The 14,968-nt window shown below is 30.7% G+C and overlaps 1 protein-coding gene across 1 annotated transcript in view; it reads right to left on the reverse strand.

Annotated features, from left to right (window-relative positions):
- The window catches only part of LOC106473578 (probable cysteine desulfurase), a 37,374-nt gene that overhangs the window by 3,226 nt on the left and 19,180 nt on the right, over nt 1-14,968 (reverse strand). Inside the window, exons 5-13 of the mRNA XM_022401980.1 lie at nt 14,393-14,510; nt 13,049-13,114; nt 11,918-11,983; nt 11,222-11,403; nt 6,481-6,557; nt 4,873-4,953; nt 4,237-4,393; nt 3,675-3,941; nt 153-372 (exon numbers count right to left, since the gene is read on the reverse strand). Coding sequence (XP_022257688.1) covers nt 153-372; nt 3,675-3,941; nt 4,237-4,393; nt 4,873-4,953; nt 6,481-6,557; nt 11,222-11,403; nt 11,918-11,983; nt 13,049-13,114; nt 14,393-14,510 — 1,234 coding nt within the window. The remainder of the gene's footprint in view (nt 1-152; nt 373-3,674; nt 3,942-4,236; nt 4,394-4,872; nt 4,954-6,480; nt 6,558-11,221; nt 11,404-11,917; nt 11,984-13,048; nt 13,115-14,392; nt 14,511-14,968) is intronic.

Genomic DNA, 14,968 nt, shown 5'->3' on the forward strand with positions numbered 1-14,968 from the left:
ACAAATAATGTGAAAAAATATATAAATGTGTCAGATGTGCATGTCTTAAATTTTAACTTATCCATTGACATTTGAAAAAGAATGCTCCTTCCATAATTAACAATACAGTTGAAAAATTTAGTATGTTAAATATCTTCAAACTTGCAAGTTACCTGGTGGTAACGATGTTTCCATTCTCCTGTTTCTGGGTTAAAAATATATTGAGGTAATAACTTCCAGCCCTCTCTAGCTACCAACTGAATAGCTTCAATAATGAAATCCACTTCTTCTTCCGGCATGAAGTATGGAAAGTTTAATCTTACAAATCCTGGTCTTAAAATCTCTCTTTCTGAATACTCTTTATAGCGTCGTAAATTTAAACGATCTAAAGTTCTGTAGAAAGATAATGTGATATTTTGATACCTTTCAATTTGTTATTAATATAGTGAAACATTCACCAATCAAATTATAATGAACTATTCTTGGTTCAAGGTAAAACCATTTTTGTAAGTAAGTAGTTGCTTATGTTAAAGCACTGCTTTGTGACATTGAAATGTTTAGACTAAGTCAGTTAATGCTGCACAGCAGTAAAAGCATAACACATTGTTAAAACTGCACAACTCTTGACAAAAAATTATATTTTATTCTTTTGATGGAAAATTCTAAGTACAAACTTGATAATACAGTAAGACCCTACTTTAAGCTGATTCATTATAGAGCTCTTGTATCCTTGAGAGATTATTTTTTTTACGAGAGAGGAAGAAAAATTATGAAAATCCATAGCTTTCTAAACAATACTTTTTCAAAATAATTGTAGTAGTGCACTAAATCAGTTTTATTTAATAAAATAATGTAACAAAGAATACAGAATAATAACATACAAAAAACAATGTCCCATAACTATCACAATTTTTCCGGTGTTTCTAGCAACGCATTATGAACCGTTAAAATGTCAGCCATCTACACAATATTGTTTCCAACGGAAACAAACATTTTCTTAGGAAACAATCTACAAATTTCGGTACACAAGACAATGTAATATAATACATCATTTGATAGATGAAAGCTTTGCCTGTTTATTGGTTATAATTAATACGGTCATAAACGTAAGAGAGAACTACATGTATTGACAAATCCTGAAAGGGGAAGGGTTCCTGAGAATCGGCTCTAAACAGGGTAATTTTAACATTACATATATGGAGATTGTAACTGAAGGTATCGTTTCTTACATGTGAATGATGTATAAGTGATTTAGTTAGGTAAATTTAACGTAAATTACTCACTATAATATCATCATCACGAGAAAATGTTTATTAGCATTCAATCCGTTTGGTTACAGAGCCATCAAATAGAAAATATGACCTCTCCTGCCATGCTCATCTGTCACATTTTTTGAGTGCTAAATGGGGTATTACTGTTCTTGAATTAGTATACATTCAATTAAAGCTGTCTCCATTTATTTTGGTTTAATTTCACATAACAATAAAAAGCTTCTTTGTATGGAACCCAAAATGTATGAAGCAGAATAAAAACCATAATACTATTATACAATGTTTATTTTTTTTGGATTACTTTCTTAAATACATTAAAGAATGCTTTGCCAAGCCACATTGGACAATCTGCTGTATCCACTGCAGGGAATGAAACTACAATTTTAGTGTTGTAAGTCTGTAAATGTACTGCTGTCTCAATGGGAGACATCAAAGAATGCAATAACAAACAAAACTTTGCAACTTTCAGATACACATACTGGAAATGATGATTTTAACACCTGTTTTAACTTTCCATTACTTGTTTGTTTTTAAGAGCAAAACTGCACAGTAAGCTGCCTGTGCTGTGCCCACTGCAGGGCACTGAACCCAAAATTTGATACGTATAGGAATATTTTACTGCACATGCAATACCTTTCAAAATTAGATTAGGAAACATCAGAAGTGCATGATCAGTAAATAAAAACATACCACAAGTCATTATATGACTCACCAGGCAAACAGAAAAACAGTTATGTTTTGTTTGTTTAGTGTTAAGCACAAAGCTATACAATAGACTATTTATGTTGTATCAAAACCATTTTTTTAGCAGTATGAGCCCTCAGACTTACTGCTGAGTCACTGGGGGTCAAAGATAATTATAACTGTTTCAATTGACAAGCATCAAATATACAGAATCCCCTACAAATGTATTAAAATTTTTGTTGAAGCCATACAGAAAATAATTAAACTTTGAAATGTAAATGTGTTTTTAAACTCTGCATTGTTTAGATTACTTAATCATAAAAGAAAATGTCAACCTTTGAAATTAAAATACCATTTAACCACTAAAAAAACCTTTGTATGTTCTATTATGTCCATATAACTATTAATCGTGTTACAGATGACAAAATACCACAACTTTGATATAATGTTCAAACACATTCAGTAATATTCTTACTTGTAGAAGTTGAGTACATTATATGAACAATTTGGAGTCTCAACAAGTTTTTATAGTCCATGTCGCCATGACCATTCATGTTCTATCTGATGAACATGCATCTTGATGATAGTCCTACATCGTAGTTTCCATATTTCTACTGAAAAAGCTTCATCGTAAAACTGTCAGGTCCAAAGCACACCACTCTTCCTAGCTGCTTTCCATAGTCCATCTACTGTAAGAGTTTTCCAGCGTCCATTTCAACAGTCCGATCACACAGAAATCCATGGGCATTATGTCTGATCACTTTACTTTATATCTTCATATAGGATAGCATAAATATCATTTCATTCTCCAACTTTTTGAGGTATGTAACAGCTGAACAGGTATGTAGTGGAATGAACTTGTGTAAACATGATTTGTGTTGTTTTTCCAAATGGAGATCCTTTTTGATTATATTACATGCTGTTGCTTGGGTCACACAGATATCTTTTGTCACTGACCTTTGTGTTTGTAAATTCTTACCTGATACAAGATTCACTATGCTTCCCATGGCAGGTTTTGCTTGTTGTTAAGCACAAAGCTACACAATGGGCTATATTTGCTGTGCCCACCATGAGTAGTTGAAAACCAGTATTTAATTTTATAAGCCTTCAGACTTACTGTTGAGTCACTGGGGAGCCCCATTGATGGAGTACATCTTGTTGCAGGTCTCTCTCTGGATGGTCCTAGTACCATATACCTTATAAGGTTTTCCACTTTTATTAAGTACAAGAGATATCCATATTTTAGAGATTCTAAATCCTTGATCTGAACACATCTTAATGATCTAAGTGTATAAATATCTTGCAACAAAAAGATCTGTTACTTATCTCTCTCAAAAATGAATTTTCAGTGGCAACTCACTACCTACGAAATACCAAACAATGTCTAAATATAGTTCTGATACATACCATTCCACTGTGACTTTATATCAGCTGTGGTTATCGTGTGAATTGCTGATTTGTATAATCAAAAATCATGTTAATATAATGTACTCAACTATCTCTACAAGTACCTTCTTGAACAAATGATATTCTTAGTGCAAGCATTCTTATGTTTGCTATCTAGTCAAGCAAGTTACTATAAACTCATGTATTTTAATTCATTATGAGCATACATTTTTCTTTAACTTATAGAAGTAACAAATCTAATTAAAATTTTTCTTCTTTCCATCCAGACTTAAAATTAATGCTTATGATATTATGTGAATCTATCCAATATCTATATATAATATTATCACATACTTGTCTTCAGCTAAAAGATTTTCAATGTGGATTGCCATTTTCTCATCTATCCCCAAAAGATCCTCAGCATAAGGTCCAGCACAAGCACAACCTCCCCGTACCTGAATACCAAAGAGGTCATTCAAAAGCACACTAACAAAATTATGGTGAAGAAAAAGGCCTGAGGCAATATGTTGGACAACAAAAGAAAAAATTGGTAAGCGAATAGCTGTGAGACTTCCTAGGATTATCAACTCAGGAACAGAACTCCAAGCATCTAGAGCTTTCCTGAAATAATACACCACCGACATTGTTAGTAATTCAGAAAAAAGCAATTTGCATTTTTCTTTTCTATTAGGATTTGAGAATCTCTAACAGAAAAATAATCTAATTTAAAAAAAAAAAATCAATAAAGTTTTACACAGAGAAAAAGGATCTTATTTTTATTATTAAGTTGGTCCAATGACATGAAAAAAATCCATATATGCACATTTTTTGAATTTAGTATTAATTATTTTAAGATGTTTCAAGAAACAAAATGTTCAGTCTTAGCTTCTCAGATATATTATTTGTAAACACCCACCGACAGATTTCATTCTCCGCTGCATGATAACTTCTGTTGTAACAGAATCTTTCAACTGGAAGACCAAACCTGCTCTGATCGTTCCAACAATAGAAGGTGTTCCTCCTTCTTCTCGCATTTCCACCTCTTGCAGATAACGGTGAGTTTCTCTTGTCACCTTGTTGAGATCACACATTCCAATTTAGCAAGTTTTATGTTATAATGACTACATAAAAGTTTCTTTGGTTTGCATGCAGATATTTCAACAGTGTTAAACTCATTCACAAACAAATACTCTGGCAGAACAATAGTTAATATCAATACATAGTACAAAAAATAAACAATATTATACATAAAATGTTTAAGGTATTTGAATTTCATTTTATTACACATTCTTTAGGTCACCAACAACAAACAGATGGTATCATCAGTCATATCAATTTCTTGTAGCTGATGAACCTTTCTTTCTACATTAATAAATTTATTTACTGAATTACATTGTCTAAAATAAGTGATGTAACATTATCTGCAGTATATCAAAATACACCAATCAAAAAGGAAAAAACTTCTCGTTATGTATTTCTCAACGTAACTTCAAATTTGTAAATTAGTTCAAATAATAATAATTACTCAATGTTTTCTGTTTCAAAATAATACAACTTACAAAAAACACTGTGCCACCACCACATCCTGAGGGAACTGGATTTGTGAACAGTTTTTTCTTGGCTACTAAAATACCTAAAATTTATTGGAAAAAATATTTCACTGAATACAGCTTTTAATTTCACACATAAATTTCTTACTACACTGAATCAACCATTTATTACAATCTTGATTTTACATTTTTATAATACTGAACATAACCTTAAAGTTCAAAGATCTTCTTTTTACTACATATAGCCATGTTTGTTTTTAAATAGTCATTACTTGAAAGATGGTATTTCAACAAAGATTTTATATCAAATACCATATGCAATATCTATATAAACAGCTCTTTATAGAATTTTCAATAATTCATTATTCAAACCTATATATATATCACATCAGTAACTGGGAGATCATATTAGCTTCAACAAATATTTTAAAGTACTTGAAAAAACTTTCTGTTAATAAACATATCATAGACTTCTAAAACTACAAATTTCCAGAAAAAAAAATGAATCATTAAGAGACAAAATAATGTTTACAATTTAATCATAGGTATGCTTAAAATCAAAGAATGTTACATTTTTATTATTATAGTTAATAATCAATGTTAAAACATGAATGAAGGTGTTGGTGGTGGTTTATGTTTAAAAATATTTAATGCTTTTAGAATTTTAAATCTCAATTTAAAATATCTAAAAACTCATGCTATAAATAGCTTGTGAAAAATAAAAAAATTGGACTTAAAACATCCAGATCAGCTTGACGTAGTGAAGTTTTATTAATCAGAAAGATGTAGACTTTATGCATGGCAGTAAACTTCACTTTTATTTCAATTTCGAGTTTTGCTTATGAAGTTTAAAACAGCTTCTGAAAATATTGCATGTGACCATATTAGAATAAGCATAATTTTATACTTCTAAAGTTGACGCTAGGTCTAACAAAAGCAGCCGTCAAATGATGACTGACTGACAAATTATGCTATCAACAGCTGCGTGTAAAAATGTTAATTCTCTATTTTCTTTTTCTTTCACTCAAAGCTATACGAGAGTTATCTGCACTAGCTGTCCCTAATTTTGAACTTTTAAACTGGAGGGAAGGCAGCTAACCAACAGCACCAATCACCAACTCTTGGGTTATTCTAATTGAATAGCAAAATTTGAACATCACTCTCTTAATTCACCCAACAGCCCAAAAGAGCAATAGGATGTGAATCATAGACCCTCAGATCCACAGTCTGCCATTTTAACACTAGGCCTCACCTGGCCTAACTATTTTCTTAATCAATATATATAGTATGAACATTACCATAAAAATTCAAATATTTTTATTTTACACGCAAGTACATGTACATTTAATAATGGCTGGAGACGGCTTGAATGGGTAATGAAGAAAAACTTTAATATAAGTTTAACATAAGAGCAAATGTACAACGTTTCCACGAGGTTTTGTCATCATCAGGTTCATTACCCATTCAAGCCGTCTCCAGCCATTATTAGTCTCAAAGTGGGTTCCTCGTCATCGAATTTGAATACATGTACATTTATTGAAAAAGAAAAAAAAACTTCAATTCAAAATGGTATAAAATTGATCTATAGCAAAAAAGAAAGTAAAACTCACCAGGGGTATCAGGACCACCAACAAATTTATGTGGAGAAATAAAAATGGCATCTTTGTACACTAATCCTTCATCAAGCCTATAAATCACAGTTTTATTTTTAATACAAAGGATTATAAAAAGTAAGAACATAAATACAATAGTCAAAGGGAAATAATTTTGTAAATTAGCACACTAAAACTTCTGAATAATTCATATAGTTCCTGACCATTTCTAAATTACTTAAGTCTTACATTATGTTATGTTCAAGTGCAAATTTTCTGTCAGATTGTGATGTTTCTAGTTAATAATTCAGTGACAACACAGTATTTCTCATAGGGAATGTTGCAAGGCACACTATGGTGCAAACAAAAACAGACAAATACATAATAAATATTAATCTTGTGATCCTGGCTAGGTCATTGTGTTCATGGTCTTTTACTTACATTCAAAATTTAATTAAACTTTATTATCAATATATGTGAATAAACTAGGCATTAAAAGGTAGTTCATAATTCAGTTTTCTATTACATACATTTTAATTTCTTAGCTTCAGAGAGAAATATTTAAATAAATTTTCAGTCTGCATGTTTATAACCAATAGAAAGAGCAGTTTTGTGGTTGATAGAATCTTATTACAATTATTTCTTTTTAGCAGGAATATGCAGACAATTCACCCCAGATGGCTTATGTTCAGCTTCGAGCAGCTAAAGTTATTTTTTTAAACCTATTTACAGCTTAGTTAGAAAGCCAGTTAACTTATAGTAGTTTTGAGACATTTTTTTTTGTAGTGCCTGATATAATTTTTCTGTTCTATAATGCATATTTAAAAGCTACATGAACTTGTATTTTAAGAAGAAACGTATTAACTTAGTGACAAAAAAGAGAGACCTAACACAGATATAGCTTGCATTTGCAAAGATCGCACGGATTATGCACTTTGCTCGTAGTGTTTACGATAAGTGCTAATGATCTATTACTGTGATTTATTGCTGCTTGACAGGAGGATTAAGTTAGTATGAAATACAGCAATAAAATCATGAAATTAAAGGAAACAGATATAAAAATATTAATAGTGGAAACTGTGAAGACAAAACCATTCATCCATGAAGTGATCCATTCTACGAAGAAAAAAACTATTCATTTCACTGTACACTGATGATTTCACTACAGTTAATGTTATGATAAAATAACAGATAAAATGAAATATAAAAAGTGTAAAATGAAAAAATGGAATTTTATTCTTAACATGAAAATCACCTTCCACTCAGTCTAGTAAGAGTCTGAGTCTTACTGACTCAGTAAAGGCTTTATAAATTCGCAAACAAATCTTTAGTAAAAATACTTTATTAAAAAGAACCTGATTTTTTGTGTACAAGAGACTTGTAACGTTTAATAAAAGCTTGCCAAACTTTATGGAGGTACATGCAATAAATTCAGAATTATTGTAACCATTTATAGCTTCACAGATACAGGGCCAGACCAATGGACTGATTGCATTGATGACTGGCTAATATATAGATATTAACACTTTTTTTTTGTTTTTAACTATCGAGTCCTAGTTTATCAATACACAAAACAATAAGAAAGTCAGTCTTAACTTCACTATGAAAAAAGGGCTACATTTCCTGGTTGGCTATCCAACAAATAAAATCCATGATAACATTCCTGAAGTTTTTATAACTGATTCTAATTTCTTCACTTAGCTTCACTATAAACAGGTGTGTGATTTAAACTGTTTGTTTCCTTTGGTTAGAACCAGCACAGAATCAATGGAAATGTAAAGTGATACCTGAAAAGCACAAAAAACCTAAGACAAAAGTGCTTCCTGACCATATAGGCCTTCCAAGACACTTTTAAGATAGCAAAGAAGCTCTGTTGTGACATACAAAATAGATCCAAAGTTCTTTGATTAACCTAAACTATCAATAATAAACCTGTGCTGGCTAGTTCACTGTCACAAAAAAGCCTGTATTAGGATCCTGTTGATCCAGCAACAGGGAAAAAGTAGATATTGGGCTCAAAACTAACTGGATTGGACTAGAAAAGAATTTGCCTTAATTTCACAGACCATTATGCTAAAGTTTGGAGATGATTTTGGAATTATGATCACAATGCTATCATAGCTGAGATCCTACATGTTTACAAGAGGCTGTATACTGGAGCCCCTGGTGATGACTTCATCTTATGGATGATAATGTCACCATGCCATGTTTTGGTCCAGGAGGAGTTTAAATAATGTAGTCTTTCAAATGTTGTTTTGGCCCACCCTGTTGAGTCCATGACTCTTCAAAAGCTGGGAGGATTGGAACCGCTTGCAAGAGATAATCATCCAGAGTATGCAGAGACAATGTCAAGCAGTGACCAGTGCTTTTGAAGAACTTACTAGTTACTGAAAATACTTGTTTTATTTACTGTTTTCTGACCAACAGAAAAAACTATCCATATACCTAAAGTATTCCCATGGTTACATGGTGGTTATAAGGTTGGTAAAAATTACCATGACTATATATATAGAGTAAATCATGAAACAGCCCATAGGCTATTTCTGGTAGACCTACAACCTACCAGAAACAGCATGCTAAATGTGCAAGTACTATGTTCATATTCCAGTATAGACTTGAACTTATGAAATTTTAAACATTTTATTTTACTGAAGTTTTGTTAGACTAAATTTAAGTTTCTAATTTTTTTTACAATTTAGTTGCTTTTGTTAAAAAAATATATAATAATTGATAAAATAATACATAACAAACTAGGAATTGTAGTCCCATTGCATAACTGTGCTTGTTTGCACTTTGGTAAAAATGAAAGCCATTTGTCCCAAAACCTCATTGAATGTCATAACTATAAGTGTCCAAAAAAAAGAGTTCATGTAGCTTTTAAATATGCATTTTCAAACACACAAACTAGATCAGTCACTAGAAAAAATGTCTCAAAACTACTGTAATTTACCTGGTTTCTAAGTAAATTTTATTGTTGTTCAGAATAGGATAACATTAGTCACACATAAAGAAACTATGTCCACCTGTGTACTTATGCTTGCTAAAATCAAATAATTGTAATAAGCCTTATATAGAGAAGAATTGCTCTTGCTACTGACTATAAATATGTCTGTCAGCCAGGTAAAGTTACTTAGCAAAACAATCACAAAAGTTAAAAAGAGAGAGAAGGGAGGGTTTTGACAAATTTATTAATACCTCAGCATATTAAGAAGATAAGAAGTGCAAATTTTAGATTCTTGCTTGCAATTATGTTTAATTTGTGTTTAAAATTGGTTGTAAAATGCAACAGCCTATTTTTGAAGTTACAAAATTCTAAAAAAGAGAAATCGTAACTCAGACATGTCACATGACACAGAAGAATTAAAGTTGGGAATTTTTCAAATGTTTAGTTTCAAAATTAAAAAGTTAAAACTCAGTTAATATAAAAATTTGAATTATAAACTACATTTTCTTGCAAAGTGTATCGACATATCACTAACTATAAAAGGCTTATTCTATTTGTCACTCTGTCGAAAACACTTTCACTTTTCTTTTTTGGTAATGCTCAAACATATACATCATAGCTTAGCAACAAAACTATCACTTGATTGTTCTTAGGCCAACTATGATGTTTATGTTGAATGCTCAATATTCATGATGATTTGTTAGAGAGGTTTGTTTTTTATTCTTTATTTTTTGATAACTTCAGTGATATAACATCAAAATAATGTAATTCAGAAGTCTTATGACATTAAGTTGTAGGCAAAAGCAAAATAAAATTTACCAAGTAGTGTTTCAGCTAAGCCTTACATTATCTCTATGTATTAAATTACACTACAAATAGGCCTACTATTACTAATGTTATAGAGTCAGTGTTTAAAAAGTTTTAAGTGGTGAATAAATGTTAATTAATAAACATTCTTTTGGTATTTTAGCACATATATTACCTACTTGACCTTAAAACATAAAGAAAAATATACGTTTATTACTAGTAAATATCTTTTATCCTCTGTAGAGTCAAAACAGCTGAAAATTTATTTCAGAATGTCTGTACTATGTTTTCTATTTCCTGACCTAGAATACAGTGAAAAGGCTCAAGAGTGCTATTTAAGTCTCTTTCAGAGTGCACCCATCCTTTTGTTCATGATAACATTTCATTTTTCTGCATAGTTTTTACCAAAAATGAGATGGTTAAAGAATTACTTCAAGACTGACGAAATAAGTGAAGAGTAGGTGCATTTTGGAAGTACAGACAAATTCGTTTTAGTTAAATTCTATAATTTTCATCAATCATTCAACACTGATTTCCCATCATTTTTGACAGGCTTTTATACTAGTACTGATAACAAATTTGTTTAATTAAATTTTGAATGTAAACTATAATTTGAAAGAGATCATTACATGTGTAAAGGAGCCATGCCCAGATGTAAAGGGTCAATGGGTCAGCATTTTATCAAAACACAAATGGTATTTTGGAATTTCCTCTAGTTTGACTTAATAGCTGTATTCCCAGTTCAGGCAACACAATTCATGTATACCTTTACTGAACACTGAAAAAACAATGATTTGCAAAGAACTATATATATAGTTTTTGTTTACCTCTTACCACTGAACCACTAGGAGGCACAATATATGACTCCACCAGTACAGCATTATCAAGAGGTTTCCTCAGAACTGCAATAATATAGTTTTCCAAAAATGTTTAGCTATCTAAACATTAACTTAATGTTTTAGGTATACCATATGAAAATACAAAAAAAAAGAACACGACTCCACTTACCCAGAAACAACAGGGTTCATGTCGATGTCTACATATGGAGCTGAAGAAGCATAATCCCAGAAAGCAAGTGCTCCATGTTTGTGTAGCAGTGATGATACAGTATTAACATCAGAAAGAATTCCAGTAACATTGGAAGCTGCAGCAAAACTACCAATTAACAGCTTTCCATCTTCTTGGTGCATCTAAAATTTAGAAAAAATATATAATGGTTTCTTTATTTTATCATAATAAAAAAAAGACAAATAGGAAATAATGCTCAACAGGAAAAAAAAACAATGCATCAGGTTTATTTTCATCTTATTTGTATTTTCAAGCTTTCAAGTTCTGCTCAAAATGTTTGCTACGAGATTTAATTATTGAAGAAAATAATAAACGAAAAGAAAAGGATCATTGAAAAATAACATAAATACAAGAGACTTCAAGAAATTTTTTTACACTATTTTCTTAAATAAGTCTTGTACAAAATATCACAACAAATAAAATCTAAAACTGCCCTTCAGTTTTTATATCTGATTTTAATTTCTTTTACATAGCTTCACTATAACATTTGAACTTTACACCATAAATCCAACTGTTTAGAAGCAATCAGTGACAAATAAAGTTTAACCTCATAAAGAACAATTTTTAAATTAACAACTAAAATAATGATGTTTAGTTTATATGATACAAAATATTGACTTTCCTTATAAAACCTACCTTGAGTTCATGTTCTAAATGACTGAGATCTATATATCCACCTGAATCTTCTTTTATCCTAATTACCTACAATAAAGAATTAAGACACTGAGTAACAATACAAAATAAATACGAGACTTACCTGTTTCCAAAACCTTCAAAGCCACATTATCTATCATTTAATAACAATAGCTGTAGTACTCCATTTTAGTAGAATACTCTGTTTAATTATGCACATCCTTCCTAAAATAGCAAATAATATTTAGTTTTTGCTATCACTCTTAAGTACTACTTCTAACTCTCTAAGTAATATCAGATTACAGGATAAAATATTTTGCAAGCACTCCTTCTAAAATTATGCCTGATATAGTGCATTATAGTTTGGTTTGAATTTCATACAAAGCTACTCAAGGGCTACCTGCACTAGCCATGCCTAATTTAACAGTGATAGACTAATGAAGACAGCTAGTCAACACCACGCACTGCCAACACTTGGGCTGCTTTTTTACCAATGAACTGTGGGATTGATCATCACATTATAACACCACCCTCCCTAGCTGAAAGGGCAAACATGTTCAGTGACAGGGATTCAAATCCACGGCCTGCAGATTGTGAGTCAAGCACCTTAACCATCAGGCCATGCCAGACATGTGCATTTTAGTACATACTTATATTAGCTTAAAAGTTCATGAAAAATATAATCACTTTATATTACGACTTTAGATAATTTACAAAATTATTAAACAGAAACATTAGAGTCAAGCATTAGAGGAAAAAAACACTGAGTAATCACTAATTCATTGACTCATTCAATTTCTGTTTCAGTGCAAATGTCCAAAGAATTAATAGCATTTCAAAGCAAATCCTTTTTTTTTCTCAGTGTTTTGAAATCTAGTTGAAAGATGCACTGATTCTTCATTTTACAATTTATAGTCAATACAAAGCTAACATTAATGACAAAGATTTCTGAATTATTACAATGATCAAGCAGTATTTACTTTCAACAATATTATTCCTATTTGTTAGTTATTGGTTAAGTACAAACTTGTTTGGACAAAGAAATTAAAACAACGTTCTGATCAGAATAAACACACATAACTCCATATGTTGTTATATTCATGATGTGAAACTGCTCCCAACATTAGGACTTACCTCTGCCCCAATCTCTCGCCATGGTAACAAGTTGGAATGATGTTCATATGGTCCTAAAAAGACAGTCTGTGGAAACAAATTCTCCATGAAAATATTGTACAAATTAACCACAAAACATATGAATAATTTTAATAATTTTGACAAACAATTTACTTACTGAAGAAAATGACAGTGTAAAGGTTAATAAATAACATAAATAGAGTAAGTCATGATGCATATGTAGCTTTTTATAGTTTGTTCACCTCTTAAAAACAATAATTAGATTTAGTTTGGCATTTACTGTTATCTAACAGTTATGAATAATAATTAATAACTGAAGTAATAAACTATTCATAAAACTAATTTCTTGTATCTCAGTGCAAGTCTTGATTCAACTATCAATTTATAAATCTTATAAGTAATACTTTCATTAGTAACTCCAAAATCAAAGTGAACATTAATTTCCTTCCAGACAAGATTCACACTTAAAACATTTAAATTTTGAATTTAACTGAAAAACAGTACAGAGAAACAAGAGTAAAAAAACATTAATAATTTAATTTACATAAATATAATTAACACATTTATATTATAAATTTTCTAACAATATATATATTTTTAACTACAAAGATAGTAATGAATGGTAGAGCTGGATGATTAACAGATTCAATTTAATTGATTACCAATGAACAGCAATTAGATCAATTGTTGTTATAGAAAATAATCAATTAACTGAAATTACAATTAAACTGATTAATGTTATGAAAATAATCTACTAATCAAAATTACTGTTTCCATTTATTATTGTGTTAAATTATTCCAACCACCCAAGTAATATAAAAATTTCCATTATGATTTCTCATTATTTTCAATTAATTCAAGGTTGTTCAACTTAATCAGTGTCACAGCTTACAAAAATAATGAAATAATTGAAATTTTGATCATTCCAACTATTCAAGCCTCGTGTGAGAATACTCGATTAGTTAAATGTAATCTATTAATTATCACAATGATTAATCAATTATCAAATTCCATTATTTGCTCAGCTCTAATGAATAGGACAAAATGGTAGAATGTTATATACATTTGTATCAAACTGTTGTGTAGCCTATATTCAAGCAAGTACAGTATTTCATTTACAAACAAAGTACCAGTATTTCATTTACAAAGTACCAGTATTTCACTTACAAAGTACCAGTATTTCACTTACAAAGTACCAGTATTTCACTTACAAACAAAGTACCACTATTCAAATGATTACAATAAATGTAAATCTGTTTCACATAAAAATAATCTAGAATATTTTTCACTCTTTTTTTGAAAAAATCTAAATTTAACCACTATTTTTCATAGTAATTTTTTTACCGGACTCTTCTTTAAGTTCAAAGCACTAATCATTTTATGGATTGCTGCTGTACACCCATTTCCAACAAATATCACTGCATCTTGTTCACCAGCATTCACTGATTGTCTAATAATGTCCCTATTAAAAAACAAATTTTACCATTGAAGCTACAACAATCATAGTAAAGTATATATTCTAAATGACAAAACAAGGTGATCTAAAAAAAGTAGCTACACCAACAAGGAGAAAAACTGTTCTAATTAAATAAAAATAGAAGTTAACATTTTACCACCCTGAAAATGTATTTCCAATAGATACTTACCTCCTTCTCTCACATAATAGTTTTTCTCAACTTTTGCTGCCCTCTATGTGCACTATTTTCACTCTCCACTAGCCTTGATACTCCCACCTACCCTCGTATGTTTACACATGGTATAGCTATGCTGCAGCATGCAACCCTCCACCAACAGCACTGCAATACCCCCTCCTAGCACAGGTGACTCAATCTGTACTGTAAGTCAGTGGTTCTCAAACAGTGCGCCCGGGCGCACTGGTGCGCCCCAGAGCTTTTTCAGGTGCGCTTCGTAGCATTCCTG

The sequence above is a fragment of the Limulus polyphemus genome, unplaced genomic scaffold (genome assembly GCF_000517525.1).
Source record: "Limulus polyphemus unplaced genomic scaffold, Limulus_polyphemus-2.1.2 Scaffold6289, whole genome shotgun sequence".
Taxonomy (NCBI): Eukaryota; Metazoa; Arthropoda; class Merostomata; order Xiphosura; family Limulidae; genus Limulus; species Limulus polyphemus.